Source organism: Anopheles cruzii, chromosome 3 (assembly GCF_943734635.1).
Source record: "Anopheles cruzii chromosome 3, idAnoCruzAS_RS32_06, whole genome shotgun sequence".
NCBI classification, from domain to species: domain Eukaryota; kingdom Metazoa; phylum Arthropoda; class Insecta; order Diptera; family Culicidae; genus Anopheles; species Anopheles cruzii.
The window spans coordinates 918925-935682 of NC_069145.1; the positions used below are offsets into that span (position 1 = coordinate 918925).

Genomic DNA, 16758 nt, shown 5'->3' on the forward strand with positions numbered 1-16758 from the left:
CTTTGACTTTATCTGCACCAAAAATATGCTTTATTTTAATGTCGCTTAACGCTAATCTCCTATTCGGGCCGTTTTACATGCTGAGAACTGCGCGTGCAGTTCTTGGTTGAATCAAATGAACAGTATTTTTGTACCTTAAATGCCAATCATCATCCGGGGTCCTCGTTGGGGCTGTTTATCCACCATCTACAGCATCAAGCTTTGGCGCAGTTTGCGCACGGTCATGTGTACGGTTTGGTGCAGCTGCTCGTCCTGATCACACTCGACTTCGTGCGTCTCGAGATCGATCACGATGCGCTTGCCACGGACCGTCACCGTCAGTCGGTTGGAGTCGATAAACTTCTCCATCGACTGCTCGCCAAACAGTTCCTGGAGTGTTTCGATGAGGCAGTTCTGATAGTGCTTCTCGTCTACCTTTGACGCCCGAGCACTGACCACGTTGCTGCCGGCGATGTCACACTGCAGCAGACAGGCCATCACCATGTCGGCGTACATGTCGTTAACCGGGGTCGCTTGCCACTCCAGTATCACAATCTTCCCGTCCGCCGTCAGGTCGATGCAATCGCACACCCGCAGCTTGGCCGTAGCGTTACTGCCTTCCGGTATCGGACACTCGGCAACCGTCCCCGGTCCACTGGCCCGCTCGAGCAGCAACTTCAGCACCACCGTCGAACCAGGCCAATGGATACTTTGACGTTGCGTCACAATCGACATGCTCATGTCGGTGTACTTCGAGAGGTCGGTCGGTGCGAGCAGATGGTACTTGAATTCCCGCTTTACCAGCACCCCGCCCAGGCGCTGCTTATCGACCGGTTCGCCCACGGCAAGCGTGCCCATCACTTTGGCCGTTTTCTCCCCGCGGAAGTACAGCTCGACCGGCTGCGTATTGCGGGGATTGTGGAACGTGATCTGGACCTTCGGGTTGGCCTCGTACTCGCGCATCAGGGCCGACTTGAGGCGCCCCATTTCGTTCTGCTCACCGTGCACCAGCACCACGTGCGTCGGCTGGAGCAGCCGGATGAACTCGCTCGTCTGCTGGTAGTCGGTGTGGGCCGAGAACGAAATATAGTCCACGCTCATGTTGAGCGGTAGCTTCTGGCCGTTCATGCTCGTAATTTCTTCCGGCTCGAAGAGGATCGTTTTCGCGAGCGTCCCTTCCACGCAGTAGCCGGCAATGATGACACCGTTCTTCGGATCGGTACACCACGTCTCGAACAGCTCGCGCGACAACCCGCTCTGCATCATACCGGGCGACGCCATCACCACGCACGGGCCCACGTCGTCAAAGTGGTCGATGCCCTTCAGGTTCGAGATGAACCGGAACACGAACGGATTGTTGATCGCAATCTGCCGGCGAATCTTGTCGTTCATCGCATTGATGTACGTCTGGTACACGGCCATACACTTTTTGGCCAGCGACGACGCGTAGTAGATCGGGATTTCCTGCAGGTCCGGGTTCTGGCTCCAGTACTCGTCCAAGATGAGCAGCAACTCTTGGGCACGCCCGAGCGCAAACACCGGAATCAGACAGCGGCCACCCTGCGTCACTATCTTCTGCACCAGCGACGTGAACCGGCTCTCACGATCTTCGCGCTTCTCGTGGATGTGCGTGCCGTAGGTGGACTCCGTGATGAGCACATCCGGGCGCATGGCCGGTATCTCGGCGGCCATCAGATGCCGGTCTTCCTGGCGCGAAAAGTCCCCCGTGTACAGCACCCGTATGCCGGCGATTTCGATCATGAACATGGCCGCACCGAGCACGTGGCCCGCGTTGTACGCCCAAAAGCGCACCCCCAGAATGTCGCGCTCTTCGTGAAAGTTGATCGTTTCGATCTTTTCCATGCTCGCCTCCAGGTCCGCCTCCGTGTACAGCATCTGGTCCGTCGAGATGTTGCTGACCTTAATGTAATCCGACAGCATCCACCGGTAGATCGCCTTTGTGGCGTGCGTCATGAAGCAGCGGCCCTTGAAGGAGGTTTTCTGCAGAAACCAGGGCAACGCCCCGCAGTGGTCGAGGTGAAAGTGTGAAATGAACAGCAGGTCGATCTGATCCGCATCGATCAGATCGACAAACGGGAGCGCGTCCATCCCGGACAGTCCCGGGTGGATGCCACAGTCGAGCATGATCTTTTTGCCCTTAAACTCGAGCATTATGCACGATCGGCCCACCTCCTGGCCCGCACCGAGTGGCCGGATTACCATCAGATCGCTCTCCTCCTTCAGCAGGCGCACCCCGGTGCCGTTCGCTGTGCGTTTCTGTGCCATTGTTGGCGGGGGGATACCCTTTGATGAGGACACGGCTAAGAACTAACACACAATTCAATTCAATTTTTGTGTCCACCAGCGAAATGTGTCTCTTTGCGGCACGGACTTTGTTTATGATTCGCAACAAGGCATTCGCGTCGTTGAGAACCGGCTTGTCAAAAACGCTTCGGTTCGCGTTTTGACAGCGTTCACCGACGGCCTTGGCCGGCAGCTGGGAAAGCAAAACACACGTGTGGCGTGCATGAGATTTTCGGTAAAAGTTCGGATTCGGCGAAATGGCACGACCAGCCTCAAAATGGGGCGCTCTGTCCACACCCTTAAGCGAGCCGGTTCTGGAAGTGATCAAGGGTCTTGGTTTCGAGAAAATGACCCCTGTGCAGGTAATGTAAGACACGTTACACGTTGATGCGATAGTAAACAGCGTATTTTTCAGGCGGCCAGTATTCCGTTGCTTCTGTCGTACAAGGATGTGGCAGCGGAAGCCGTGACCGGATCCGGCAAAACGCTGGCGTTTGTGGTTCCCTTGCTGGAGCTGTTGCTGAAGCGACAGAAAACCGCCGCCTGGAAGCGAAATGAAATTGGGGCCCTCATCGTTTCGCCGACCCGCGAGTTGGCCACACAGATCGACCAAGTGTTGGGAGCGTTCCTTAGTCACGATCAGTTGGGAAGTTTTCGAAAGAAGCTCGTCATCGGTGGCAACTCGGTGGAAGATGACGTCATATCGATCATGCAGGACGGTACAAACATACTCGTTGCCACGCCGGGCCGTTTGCAGGATCTGTTCGAGCGTACCGGAGACCTTAACCTGGCGGTGAGGGTGAAGAGCCTGGAGCTGCTCGTTCTGGATGAGGCCGATCGGTTGCTGGATCTGGGCTTTGAGGCAACGATCAACACCATTCTGGGATATTTGCCTCGCCAACGCCGTACGGGACTGTTTTCCGCGACGCAAACGAAAGAGGTGAAGGATTTGATGCGCGCCGGTCTCCGCAATCCGGTGTTAGTGAGTGTGCGCGAGAAAGCGTCCACCAGTACACCGAAGCGGTTGCAAAATTACTACGTCGTTGTTGAGCCGGACATGAAGCTGACCGCGATGCTTGAATTCATACGCAGCCGCCAGATCCGGAAGGCGATGGTTTTCTTTCCCACGTGCGCTTGCGTCGAGTATTGGGCCGTTGCCATGGGAACGCTCGTGAAGCCGATGGCCGTTATGGCACTCCACGGTAAGATGAAATCACAGCGAATACGCATCCTGAAGGCATTTCGCGACGCCGACAGTGCGCTGCTACTGTGCACCGATCTGCTAGCTCGCGGAATCGACATTCCCGAGGTGGACTGGGTGCTGCAATGGGACCCACCGTCGAATGCGGCTGCTTTCGTCCATCGTGTCGGTCGTACCGCACGCCAAGGGTCGGATGGGAACGCTCTACTGATGCTGCTACCGTCGGAGGATGCGTACGTCGACTTTCTGACGCGCAACCAAAACGTTGCCCTGAAACAACTGAAGCTGCAGACGAAACAGTGCGACGCCGACAGTGCACTGGCCACGTTGCACCGACTGCAGACGGAAGATCGAGCACGGTTCGATAAAGCGAACCGTGCTTTCGTGTCGCACATTCAGGCGTACAGCAAACACGAATGCAATCTGATACTGCGCGTAAAGGACCTCGACCTGGGCCGGGTGGCCACCAGCTATGGGCTGCTGCAGCTACCGCGAATGCCCGAAATGAAAGCCCACTTCAGCGAGTCGTTCCGGGGCCCGGATCCGGCGGTGGACATTTGGAAGCTCCGGTACAAGGACAAACAGAAGCAGGCATCGTTCGAGGGCAAAATGAAAACCTACAACGAGACCGGCGAGTGGAAGGGCAAGAAAAAGCTGATCAAAAAGAAGTCCGTTCCCTGGGAGCTGGCCAATAAGGCGCGCGAGGAGCGCAAAGAAAATCGCAAAAAGCGCCGGGAGCAGAAACAGAAACGGAAGGCGGCGGTCGTGGCCGGCGAAGCGGCACCGGTGGCCAAACGGAAGCGCCACAAGTTCACCCAGGAAGACCTGGACGAGCTCGCGAAGGATATTCGAATGCTGAAGCAGCTGAAGCGGAAAAAAGTGACCGAGGAAGAGTGTGACGATGAGATGGGATTGGATGGTGACCAGTTTTCGGATGAATCGGATTGAGCAGAAGCCGGGTGCGGATTGTTAAGACATAATATAGATTTTATTAAAGAAAAGTCATCTCTACTCTAGTGAACGCGTTTTGCTCGAACGTTAAGAAGTGGCAGGTTGAAGCTCAAGGACACGGCCCTCGAGCACGTGCAGTCGATTATTCGTAGCATTGGCGAAACCTTCCCGGGTGCTAAACACGATGAATCCGTACCCGCGACTGATGCCGGTAGTCTTGTCGTAGATTACGTTGGTCGAGTGAACGTGCCCGTACTTGGAAAAGTACGCCTTTAGCTCCTTGGTGCTGATGGTCCACGGCAGGTTGCCAACGAACAGTTTCTGCACTCCACGAGCGATGCTACCCGCGGCCGCGGCGGCCGTACTGGAAGACATTGTGGCTCTCCTCTGTTGCCCCGTCGGTAACTAAGCTCGCGATGGACGCACGATTTCCAGCAGATGGATCGTATGGTTGCCCATCAACTCCTGCGGATCGACGCCGAGCTCTTCGCTGAGGTTGTCCAAGCTAATCACCGAGCACGCCAGATCCCACTTTTTGAGCAGATTTTCTATGCACCAATCCGCACTGCGCTCCTGGTACGTGAAGATGAACTTGGCGCCCGGGTTCGACTCGAGCACGAACGAGATGGTGACAAGGATTTCCTCAAACACCGAAGGATCGTAAAACACGTCGGACGCGATGATCAAGTCCACCGGTCCGAGCTGGAGCGCTTGATCGTGGAAGAGGCCCCACGTCAGTCCGATGATCTCGATGTCCTTAGCCGGGAGCAGATTGTTCACCCGACAGCACCGACGGATGTGTTCCAGCGTTTTGGGCAGCGTACTGCAATCGCTCAGTGTTACGTGAGCACCACACTTGGCGGCCAAGATGCCCGGTAGCGCGGTGCCTGCACCAAGCTCCAGTATCCGCTTGCCGACGAGTGAGTTTCGTCGTTCCCACAAGAACCAAGCCAGCACGTGGGCCGACGGCCAGGTGTAGAACGAGTAGCCCGGCAATGGGAGCTATGGAAACCGCGAATACAATATAAGCGTTAGTGGCGGCTACTGCTTTGCTTTTGTATCACCCCGTCGCATGCGTGCGACGAAAGCTCGCTTTTTGACACTCCGAGCGTCAACGGGGCCAAACAAACAAAAACAGGGAGCCTATGCTTTTTATGCTTACCTCGGGGATCAGAATTTCCAGCTTTTCTCCACCCTGCGCAGTGCCGTTTCTGGATTTACTGCCAAAAACAAACCGTTTTATCTGCTCGCCATCGTTGTCCATCTGCTGGAATTTGGTCATTTTCGTCCAAACTGTGTGTTTGGCACTGCGGACTTTGACAGCAGCTTCTGCTGCGAAAGAAGGAAAACTGTCAAAAGGTACCGCAAAATTGTAAACAATTCGTAAGCGAACGAATTTATCAAATCTCTGCACAGAAATAGACGATTACAGTGAAAATGGAAGCTTCGGCATTTATTAAGCAAGAGGACGGTGTTGAGTGAGTTGGTATAATATAAGGATTAACAGGTATAATAGCGAATTATTTTCCAGAAGCGCAAAAGTATGTCGATGGTGCCTCTCGGCCGATGATGCTTTGAAGCCTGTATCGAACGACAAATCAGGACAATACAAACTCCAAAAACTCTCCGAATGTACCGGTGTTCAGGTAGGACATTTGTTAATACAGACATCTCACCCTGAGACAAGAAAGACTGTTTTATGAGACTCATATTTTTACAGGTTAAGCTCTTACCTGGAGTTCCATTGTATTTGTGCACGATGTGCAATTCGCGTTTGAAAAAGCAAAACACAGTGAACAACGGGACAGATATCAGTAAAGACCAGCTTGGCCACTCTGCCGAACAAACGGTTGGCACAGAATGTTAATCAAAACTGAAGTTACCACACCGGATGCAGCGACGGATTTGCACTTGCTTCAGAGGAGTTGTACAGCTCCTCAAGTAAATGGGACACCTGAATATTATGGCAACCAATCATTCGAAGCAGAAGAAAACCCAATTACAATCAAATTAGAGTATGTAGATGTCGATGAGCTGTATCGGCTGCAAACGAATGCTATATTGGATCATGAGCACGACGACCTGCGAACAAATCCTTTAGAATTGGTCTGTCAGGATCGAGAAGATCACTCTATCTCGAATAACATTTGTGCAGATGACACAGAATTGTTAATCAAAACTGAAGTTACCACAACGGATGAAGCGAAGCATTTACATTTGAATCAGAAGTGTTTGAGTGTTCATCAAGCGAACAGGACATATGAATGTTGTGGCAAAATACCTGATGATTTATTTGAGGCAGACGAAAATCCAATTGCAATCAAATCAGAGTACGAAGATGACGATGAGCAGCATCACCTGCAAACAACGAATGGTATTTTGGGACAGGATAAACTCAAAAGCCATCGCAAAAACATAAAGCACCAATGCCCACATTGTTACGCATCATTTCCAGCTTTAAGTAAGTTAAAGAATCACATACGGAGGCACACTGAGGAAAGGCCATACAAGTGTAAGTTCTGCCACAAAGCGTTCAGGGCATCAAGCGATCTAGTAAAACATTCGATAATACACAATAAGGACCAACATCATCAGTGTCCTCATTGTTCATCAAGTTTCGCACGCTTACCTAGCCTAAAGATCCATATCCGCACTCACACTGGCGAAAGGCCATACCAGTGTAAAGTCTGTGACAAAGCGTTCCATTCGTTGAGCAATTTGGCACAACATTCTAAAATCCACAACAGGGACGAACACCATCAATGTCCTCATTGTACTGCCAAGTTTCCACGGTTATCCGTATTAACGGATCACATTCGTACTCATACCGGCGAAAAGCCGTATGTATGTAAAATATGTAACAAAGCGTTCCCTTCATCAACCGCACAATCGCATCATTTGAAAATCCATAAGGATGAACAGCATCAGTGTCCTTATTGTTCATCAATGTTCGCAAAGAAATCTGGCCTGAGGAATCACATTCGCACTCATACCGGCGAAAGGGTATTCCAGTGTAAAGTCTGTGACAAAGTGTTCACATCATCAAAGAAATTGACAGTACATTCGAAAATTCACAATAAGGGCGAAAGGACATACCAATGTAAAATCTGTGACAAAGCCTTCCATTCAAAATACACACTGTCACAACACTCGAAAATTCATAATAAGGACCAACAGCATCAGTGTCCTCATTGTTCAGCAATGTTCGCAAAGACATCTGGCCTAAGGAATCACATTCGCACTCATACCGGTGAAAAGCCATACCAGTGTAAAGTATGTGACAAAGCCTTCCATTCGTTAAGCAATCATGCAAAACATTCGAAAATTCACAAGAAGGGTGAAACTCATTAATTTCTTCGTTGTTCATTCAAGTTATGGTTAGAATAAGTTTCAATTTTGTATCTTTGAATACTAAAATGTATGAATTCGGCGATAGCAGTTAGCAAAATCCGAATCTGTAACGATCAGCTCAATAAAATTAATTTTCCTTAGCAACTGGGTTTTAAATAAAATAAGAAATCTTTTAAGCAATGGCCCAAGAAGACTCTTCTGTCGTTCTAATCACATGACCATGATCCATCAGGGCACGGTGAGCTACACTAGAGTAAGATCGTTGTGCAGCGCACACAACTCGCTGTTGTAGTGCCTTCTCCATTGTCCCTCAACACATGAAGCCAGAAACCAATCAGAGAATCGTCCTCTCGGACTCGGCTAGGAGGGATTAGTCAGATTTTGCACACAGTCCATGTCTCATATGCGTATGTTAGTAGTAGGATTATTAGGGTGACCCGTCCAGGACCCTGCACCACCCGAAAACAACCCATCCTTTTCCAACGCAGAGATGGCCGACGACGAACGACAGCAGGGTAAACCATAGATGCTAGTAAGCAGCGACAGCCGACGCCTCAAAGAACCAACGACGGGGTTTTCCAACACAGAGACGACCGGCGCGACAATTGCAGCAACAACAGCACCGAAAAAACCCACCATAAACGGCTGGGTAAACCATAGACGCAGGATGCAGCACAGGAAAATGAAGCGCTACCCAACAGTTACCTGGGATCGCAACACGGAAAGACGACGGCACTTTGGTCCTTTTAGGACACACCACCAAACGAGGGGTTTTTCCAATGCAGCAAACGATCGGCGACTGCGGGGGTAAACTAACGACAGAACGCGTTGAGAACGGGCAAGACGATCACGGGTAGCGACGACACCGACGGAACGCGGAGGACGAATGTATATAAAGAAATAGATTTTAATAAACGGCACACTCAGTCAGTAAGCAGGATTGAGGAGAGAAAAGGAATCACTCATTATACGTGTTCAGTTGGATTCAGTCTTCAGTCGGGAAGAAAGATCAGTTCAGTTCGGAGATTAGTTCAGTTCGAACCTTCGATCAGAGTGCAAACCAGTGCGTGAGTCATTCAGTTGGGAAGAGAAATTCAGTCGCGGAGACAGCGTTTAAATGTTCAGCCTCAACGAGTGAGGTCTTTGCAAGGGTTCTGTATAACCTCAGCTTCCACCGTCTCGATGCGAGATGTGAGTGAAATAGTTTGCTCAGACTGTAGAATGACCTTTTAGTGGTTCGTTCGCTGATAGCTGAGGATTGCGTAAAAGTTTTCTTTTGTATCAAAGATTCCTAAATATACTATGATTTACACATGTTTTTAATTTTTGAGTGAATAAAGTAATTTTTCATCCTCGTACTAGATAATGATTTATCATTATTCGAAATCATCATTAGAATTCACACAAACTTGTTGCACCCTGTAACTGGTTTTTAATTTGAAAAGAGCGTCGGCTCACTCACAAGCGCGTGAACTTAGCCCCCAGAAGCTGTCAAAAATCGACGATTGTCAAAGGGCCACCTTTTGTTTAATAAACAAACTAGTGCAAAGTGGACGCTTTCACAAAATCGCTTAAATAAACGATTGCGGTCAAAATGGAAGCTTCGGCATTTATTAAGCAAGAGGATGGTGTTGAGTAAGTCGGTGTTCAATAAGGATTAAAAGGTGTAATAGCGAAGTATTTTCTAGAACCACAAAAATATGTCGATGGTGTCTGACGGAAGGAGATGCTTTGGAGGCTCTAACGCCCGACGGATCCGGACAATATAAAGTACAAAAAATCTTCGATTTTACCGATCTGCAGGTAGTAAAAGTGTAACAACAAACATCTTACCGTGCTCCACAAGAAAAACTGGTCTATGACACTCTTATTTTTACAGATTGAATTGTCTCCTGAAGTTCCATCGTATTTGTGCACGACGTGCGAATCGCGTTGGAAAAGATGGATACATTTCGTTGGCGATGCAATGAGAACAATGATAAGGTCGATAGATTTATCAAACAGCAGAACACAGCGACGGACGTATCAGAAATCGCTCAAGACCATCTTGACCGCTCTGCCGAACAAACGGTTGGCGCAGAAATGTCAATTAAAACCGAAGTTTCCTCACCGGGTGCAGCGAAGGATTTGCATTTGACTCAGAAGAACTGTACAGCTGGGGACGAACCCTTCGAAGAAAAGCAAAACACAGCGAAGAACGAATCAGAAATCACTCAAGAGCATCTTGATCACTCTGCCCAACAAACGGTTGGCACAGAACTGTTAATCAAAACTGAAGTTACCACACCGGATGCAGCGACGGATTTGCACTTGCTTCAGAGGAGTTGTACAGCTCCTCAAGTAAATGGGACACCTGAATATTGTGGCAACCAACCATTCGAAGCAGAAGAAAACCCAATTACAATCAAATTAGAGTATGTAGATGTCGATGAGCTGTATCGGCTGCAAACGAATGCTATATTGGATCATGGACACGACGACCTGCGAACAAATCCTTTAGAATTGGTCTGTCAGGATCGAGAAGATCACTCTATATCGAATAACATTTGTGCAGATGACACAGAATTGTTAATCAAAACTGAAGTTAGCTCACCGGATGCAGCGCTGGATTTGCACTTGAACCAGAAGTGTTTTACTGTTCATGAAGCGAACAGGACATATGAATGTTGTGGCAACATACCTGATGATTTATTCGAGGTAGAGGAAAATCCAATTGCAATCAAATCAGAGGACGAAGAGGTCGAGGAGCAGCAGCATCATCTGCAAACAACGAATGATGGTCTGAATCATGAACAGGATAACCTCACAAGCCAAAACAGAAAACAAAAGTACCACTGTTCTCATTGTTCATCAAGTTTCGCAAACTTATCTAGCCTAAAGGTTCATATCCGCACTCACACCGGCGCTTTCGTGCCTTATGTGTGTAAAGTATGTGACAACACTTTTCATTCACGTCAGACGCTAACGGAGCACAGCAGTATTCACTTAAAGCAAGAATATCACTACTGCCCTCATTGCCCTGCAAAGTTTGCTCTTTCAACAAGCTTAAAGAATCACATTCGCACTCACACCGGTGAAAGGCCTTATGTGTGTAAAGTCTGTGGCAAAGCCTTCCATGCATCAACCTTACTAGCACAACACTTGAAAATTCACAATAGGGACCAACAGCATCAGTGTCCGCATTGTTCATTGAGGTTCGCACAGTTATATAAGCTAAAGATTCATATTCGCACTCACACTTACGAAAAGCCATACAAGTGTAAGTTCTGTGACAAAGCGTTCAGGACATCAGGTAATCTGGCAAATCATTCGAAAATTCACAATAAGGACCAACAGCACCAGTGTCCCCATTGTTCAGCAATGTTCGCGTACTTATCTAGGCTAAAGATTCATATCCGCACACATACCGGCGAAAGGCCTTATGTGTGTAAAATCTGTGACAAAGCCTTCCATTCATCATCTACACTAGCAAAACACTCGAAAATTCACAATAGCGACCAACAGCATCAGTGTGCGCATTGTTCATTAATGTTCGCACGATTATATAAGCTAAAGAGACATATCCGCATTCACACTGGCGAAAGGCCATTCCAGTGCGAAGTCTGTGGCAAAGCCTTCTATTCAGCAAACTATCTGGCAAAACATTCGAAAATTCATAATAAGGACCAACAGCATCAGTGTCCTCATTGTTCATCGAAGTTCGTGCAGTTTTACAGTTTGAAAATCCACATCCGCACTCACACTGGCGAAAAGCCGTTTGTGTGTAAAATCTGTTCCAAAGCGTTCAGATCACAAAGCCTTCTGGGAGATCATTCAAAAAGTCACAACAAGGACAAATACCAAAAGTGCCCGCATTGTCCCGCCAAGTTAGCGCTTTCGTCAGCGTTGAAGGATCACATTCGCATTCATACCGGTGAAAAGCCGTTTGTGTGTAAAACCTGTAAAAAGGCGTTCCATTCGTCATCGGCACTATCACATCATTCGAAAATTCACAACAAGGACGAATACAAACAGTGTCCGCATTGCTCTTCAAAGTTTGCGCTTTCGTCAGGGTTGAAGAATCACATTCGCACTCATACCGGTGAAAGGCCTTATGTCTGTAAAGTCTGTGACAAAGCGTTCGGTTCATCATCTACACTATCGAATCATTCGAAAACTCACAACAAGAGCTAATTGCATTTATCAGTTCTTTTAATAAGTAAAAAAGAATAGCATTTGATTGAAATGGTACAATAAAGATGGTTGCTCATAAAAAATTCTCTTTTATGGAACATGGAAAATGGAAGATAACGAAGACAACGTTGGGACAAGAAAAAAAGGAATTATAACGTTACATTTAACTGGTCCATTGACTGTGCAAGTTTAAGTTTATGTAGAGATATTACTCTTTTGTCTTACATTGAAATTGCATGTGTGACTGTTTTATGTTATCCCCTTGATTTTTCCGTTGCTCTTTAGGTAATCGATCGATATAAATATGTAGATCCAGCTGTTCGCCTCGTGCGTGCGTGCGTCGCCACGCCTCATTTCTTGATTATCCGGAGCTTCAGATGATCGGGCTGGCCGGTGAAGTATCCGACCGGCTTCCCTTCTCATTTCCCGGTGCTCGCCCTTTTCAGGCGATCGGGATTTCCGGTGGCGTATCTGATCGGCTTCCCTTCTCCCTGCTCGTTTGATACATTTGTGTACATTTTCGATTATATCTGGTCCTATCTCGGCAATAGCAATTTGAATTTGAGTCTTGATATCGTCAATAGTTGCTGGTTTGTTCGCATAACATAAATACCGATTGTGGCTGTCGCTGTATGGCACGTAGCGCCGTCCTGTTGAAACCAGATATCGCCTAAGTTTTCAGCTTCAATTTCATGGAAGAACCAGCCTCAGTAACGTACGCTGTCAACGGTTACGGCGGCTCCTTCTTCATTTTCATCGAAAATGGACCGATGATGTCACTATAGACCCAAAATCCACACCAGTCACTTGTTTTGCGTGCATTGGCTTCTCTTGCACGATGAGGGTTTTCCGAAACCCAAAAACGACAATTCTGCTGTACCAATAACATAAACACCGAAGTAAAACAGAGCTTAAATGAAATGTGTTTTTCAAATATCGTAATATCGAGCTGAAGGCCTACAGCCCGGTCCACACGTTACGACTTCACTGATACTTTAGTTGTTGCAACCGCATCGTCGGCGACCAATCGTAACGTGTCGCCGGCGACCTAGAAAATTAAACCCGAGTTTTTTGCGGAATTTATCGAAATTTAATCATTGCTTCTGTAGACCCCCTGTAGCGCGGCACAGTTTTCACGTAGCTTAAGATCGTACCCTGCGGTTTACGTACCCTAAGATCGATCCCTGCGAAACGTCAAATGTGACATTCTCGTAAACGGAAATAGAATAAATGTGGTCACACTCCATCTTTGGATGTTGTCCGTGTCAGACGTATCTGAACTTAAGTCTTGTGTCCCTTCTGTCCCTTCTGTTTTATTCTTCTGTCTTCTGTCCCACGTGTTTTCCGGCATCCTTTACACTTCGCTTTAAAAGCCATTTCCTCGACCACTGTGACCGATAAGTGAGCACAGTGTATCGGGTTTGCGACGCAAGTCGTTATGAAGTCGTAGCGTGTGGACCGGGCTTAACATTCTTCAGAATTTGAATTGTTCCGTATCTGGCTTACCACCGCACAATTAACGCTCAAAGTTTGACTCCATAGTAATGGTGCTTCGAAACATAAACCAGCCAAAACTATGCAATGGTACGCGTTTGGTGGTAAGAAAATTGATGAACAATGTGATTTACGATACTCAAAGGAAAATCTGCTGAGGAAGTTCTCTCTCCGAGGATCCCGATGATCCCAACCGATATGCCGTTTGAGTTTAAAAAACTTCAATTTCCGATCCGTCTTGCATTCGCTATGACCATTAACAAATCACAAGGCCAATCCTAGAAAGTTTGTGGTCTGAATTTGGAAAATCAATGTTTTTTCTATGACCAATGATATGTTCATGTTCATGTGTTATATTCACGGGTCGGAAGACCATCTGCGTTGTTTGTTCTAGGGGCTGATAATAAAAAAAATGTAGTGTATCACAAGGTGCTTAACTGAAGAAAAAGCAAAGCCTAGAAGTCCAGTTTTTCCAGAATATTAATTTTATTGCATTGATTCAGCAAACATACAAAATTCAATCTTTTACAAACTTAAACTTGAATGAACAATGAAGTCTAATGATGTCCAACGTTCTTGTGAATTTTGGAGTGATTTGCTAGATTGTTTGAATACCTGAACGCTTTGTCACAGACTTTACACTTGTATGGCCTTTCGCCAGTGTGAGTGCGGATATGAATCATTAGAGTTTTTAATTGCGCGAATGTTGATGGTGGTCCTTATTGTGAATTTTCGAATGATGTGACAGTCCCGATGATGAATGGAACGCTTTGTCACAGACTTTACACACAAAAGGCCTTTCGCCGGTATGTGTGCGGATATGAATCTTTAGTTCATATAAATGTGCGAACATTGATGAACAATGGGGACACTGATGCTTTAGGTTTCGAATGTCCTGCCAGATTGCCTGATGAAAAGAAGGCTTTGTCACAGACTTTACACACATAAGGCCTTTCGCCGGTATGTGTGCGGATATGAACCTTCAGGTTATGTGGCTTTGTGAATCTTGATGAACAATGAGGACATTGATGAACATGATTCTTACCATTATTCGTTGTTTGCAGCTGATGCAGTTCATCGACCTCTTCGTACTCCGTTTTGATTGCAATTGGATTTTCCTCTGCCTCGAATAAATCATCAGGTATGTTGCCACAACATTCATATGTCCTGTTCGCTTGATGAACACTCAAACACTTCTGATTCAAATGTAAATGCTTCGCTTCATCCGGTGCGGTAACTTCAGTTTTAATTGACAACTGTTTGACGACTGTTTGTTGTTGACGACCGTCAAGATGCTCTTGAGTGATTTCTGATTCGTTCTTCACTGTGTTCTGCCGTTCGATAAATTTATCGACAAAATCATTCTTTTCATTGCATCGCCAACGCATTCGATCCATCTCTTTCAAACGCGATCCGCACATCGTACACAAATACGATGAAACTCCAGGAGAGAATTCAATCTGTAAAAATAAGATGCTCATAGACCAGTTTTTCTTGTGGAACAAAGTGAGATGTCTATTGGTAAAATTTTACTACCTGGAGACCGGTAAACTTTCCGGATTCGTCGCGCGTAAGAGCTTCCAAAGCATCATTAGTCGACATGCACCGTCTACATATGTTTGCGCTTCTGTAAAATAATTCGCTTTTATACCTATTAATCCTTATATTATACCAACTTACTCAACACCGTCCTCTTTTTTAATCACTGCCGAAGACTCCATTTTGACTGCAATAGTTTATTTAAGCGATTTTGTAAAAGCGTCCACTTTGCACTTGTTTGTTTATTAAACAGAGCTGGATTGTGCCTTTTGACAATCGATCGATTTTTGACAGCTTCGGAGCGTCGAATTTCGGCGCTCCTGTGAGTAGGGTTTTTTGAGTGGCACCGAGGACACTCATGTCGGTTGGTTTATTTAAGCGCCGTTTACACGCAGCGATATATCGCAGCAATGCCTTGTATGAAACCAATTGCAACGATATATCGCTACGTGTAGACAGCAAAAAAGGAACAAATTGCTTGTATACGACCAGATTGGCAGATCAAAAAAATTGAATGCGCCGAGCATCAATTTCGGTCCAATCTCCATACATGTGTGCGTGTGCTGACGGTGGATAGACATGTGTGCGTGTGTTGATGGCGGTTTGGCATGTTGTTTTGAATGTTTTTAAAGCAAAAGTTTAACGTGAGAATAATGGCTTCGCTTTAAAAGCCATTTCCTCGACCACTGTGACCGATTAGTACTCTTGGTACGTTCTATTTTTTGCTTTGTAACCGAAACGCACAATCCAAAGGCAGACAAGCACAGTGTTTCTTCCATGGCTGTTTCCATGACACTGAGATCTGCGATTGCAAATCGAATCGATACATCGTGGCGTGTAGACGCTCCACCTTGGCTGCGATATATCGCTCGGTTAATCGATACAAGGCATTGCTGCGATATATCGCTGCGTGTGAACGGCGCTTTAAAACGCTTCTACGATTTGTGGTCAGGGTTGCTTTTAATTTGAATCGGATTCGGAATCTTCCATTTATTAAAGAAAAGCCATCGTGGTCTACAATACCTGGTGCATCTGGTTCTAAAGACCATTCCCCAAGGAGCCACGAGCTTTCGAATCGCCGGCGTGCCGTCGACGCGGACAGCAAAACGGCCGTAGGCATGAAAAAGAGAACCCTTGCTATAGATCACCCTGTATATAGAAGAAGAAGAAGAATGTCTAACTGGCATCACTTGCGCTGTGCGGCATTCCGCATCCGCAAATAAACTAGCAGAGTTGAGTTTCAATTCGAACAGAACCAACACAATCCCCACATCAGCACACAGCTTCTCAAGCTGGATTGAGGTGATGGCGTTGTCGCAATGCCTGCTTCAAGCGCATCTGAAGAGGTGTTATAAACGCGTAGCGCATGAGAATCATACATAACAAAGAAAGAGAAAGCAGCATTGCGCACTCGCAGCTTGGCGAGAGCAGGCAGTAGATAAACAATAATAAAAAAATATTAAACACATTCGCTTGGGTAGCTGTCATTTTCGCGAGGCTTTGGCGAGAACACAAAAAGAATCACAAATTCATGAATTAGAGTAGAGGGAAAAATACTCGTAAATCGTCCATCGGTATCGATATAATCGGGCATGGGTGCGCGTGGCAGTGGGCTTTGGCGTAAAGCACGTGGTTTTCTCGCGGTTTAATGATAGACGGCGCTCGTCGAATTGTCGCCCAAAACAACAGCCCAGCGGTGTGTGAAAGGCAATTAGCGCTAATTAATGTAATGTCCCAACCGAATCGAATCCACCGTGACCAGAACC

The 16758-nt window shown here is 47.0% G+C and overlaps 5 protein-coding genes across 5 annotated transcripts; 2 read left to right on the forward strand and 3 right to left on the reverse strand.

Annotated features, from left to right (window-relative positions):
* Positions 1-87: 87 nt before the first annotated feature.
* On the reverse strand, positions 88-2265 carry LOC128273659 (cleavage and polyadenylation specificity factor 73). The gene has a single exon (XM_053011679.1). It carries the CDS (start codon positions 2263-2265, stop codon positions 187-189), a length of 2079 nt encoding a protein of 692 aa, XP_052867639.1. The 3' UTR covers positions 88-186.
* A 242-nt stretch (positions 2266-2507) lies between these two features.
* Positions 2508-4454, forward strand: LOC128271436 (probable ATP-dependent RNA helicase DDX55 homolog). Its single transcript, XM_053008972.1, has 2 exons — positions 2508-2645; positions 2699-4454. The coding sequence occupies exons 1-2, from the start codon at positions 2541-2543 to the stop codon at positions 4430-4432; spliced, it is 1839 nt and encodes a 612-aa protein (XP_052864932.1). The 5' UTR covers positions 2508-2540; the 3' UTR covers positions 4433-4454.
* A 4-nt stretch (positions 4455-4458) lies between these two features.
* On the reverse strand, positions 4459-4810 carry LOC128271438 (SRA stem-loop-interacting RNA-binding protein, mitochondrial-like). The gene has a single exon (XM_053008974.1). The coding sequence runs from the start codon at positions 4808-4810 to the stop codon at positions 4523-4525; it is 288 nt and encodes a 95-aa protein (XP_052864934.1). The 3' UTR covers positions 4459-4522.
* A 30-nt stretch (positions 4811-4840) lies between these two features.
* LOC128271437 (histone-arginine methyltransferase METTL23) lies at positions 4841-5731 on the reverse strand. Its single transcript, XM_053008973.1, has 2 exons — positions 5598-5731; positions 4841-5437 (listed from the first exon to the last, which is right to left on the reverse strand). Exons 1-2 carry the CDS (start codon positions 5715-5717, stop codon positions 4841-4843), a joined length of 717 nt encoding a protein of 238 aa, XP_052864933.1. The 5' UTR covers positions 5718-5731.
* Positions 5732-6065: 334 nt separating this feature from the next.
* LOC128274490 (zinc finger protein 420-like) lies at positions 6066-11964 on the forward strand. Its single transcript, XM_053012707.1, has 5 exons — positions 6066-6081; positions 6891-6988; positions 7220-7292; positions 7494-7638; positions 10945-11964. Exons 1-5 carry the CDS (start codon positions 6066-6068, stop codon positions 11957-11959), a joined length of 1347 nt encoding a protein of 448 aa, XP_052868667.1. The 3' UTR covers positions 11960-11964.
* The last annotated feature ends 4794 nt before the right edge of the window (positions 11965-16758 follow it).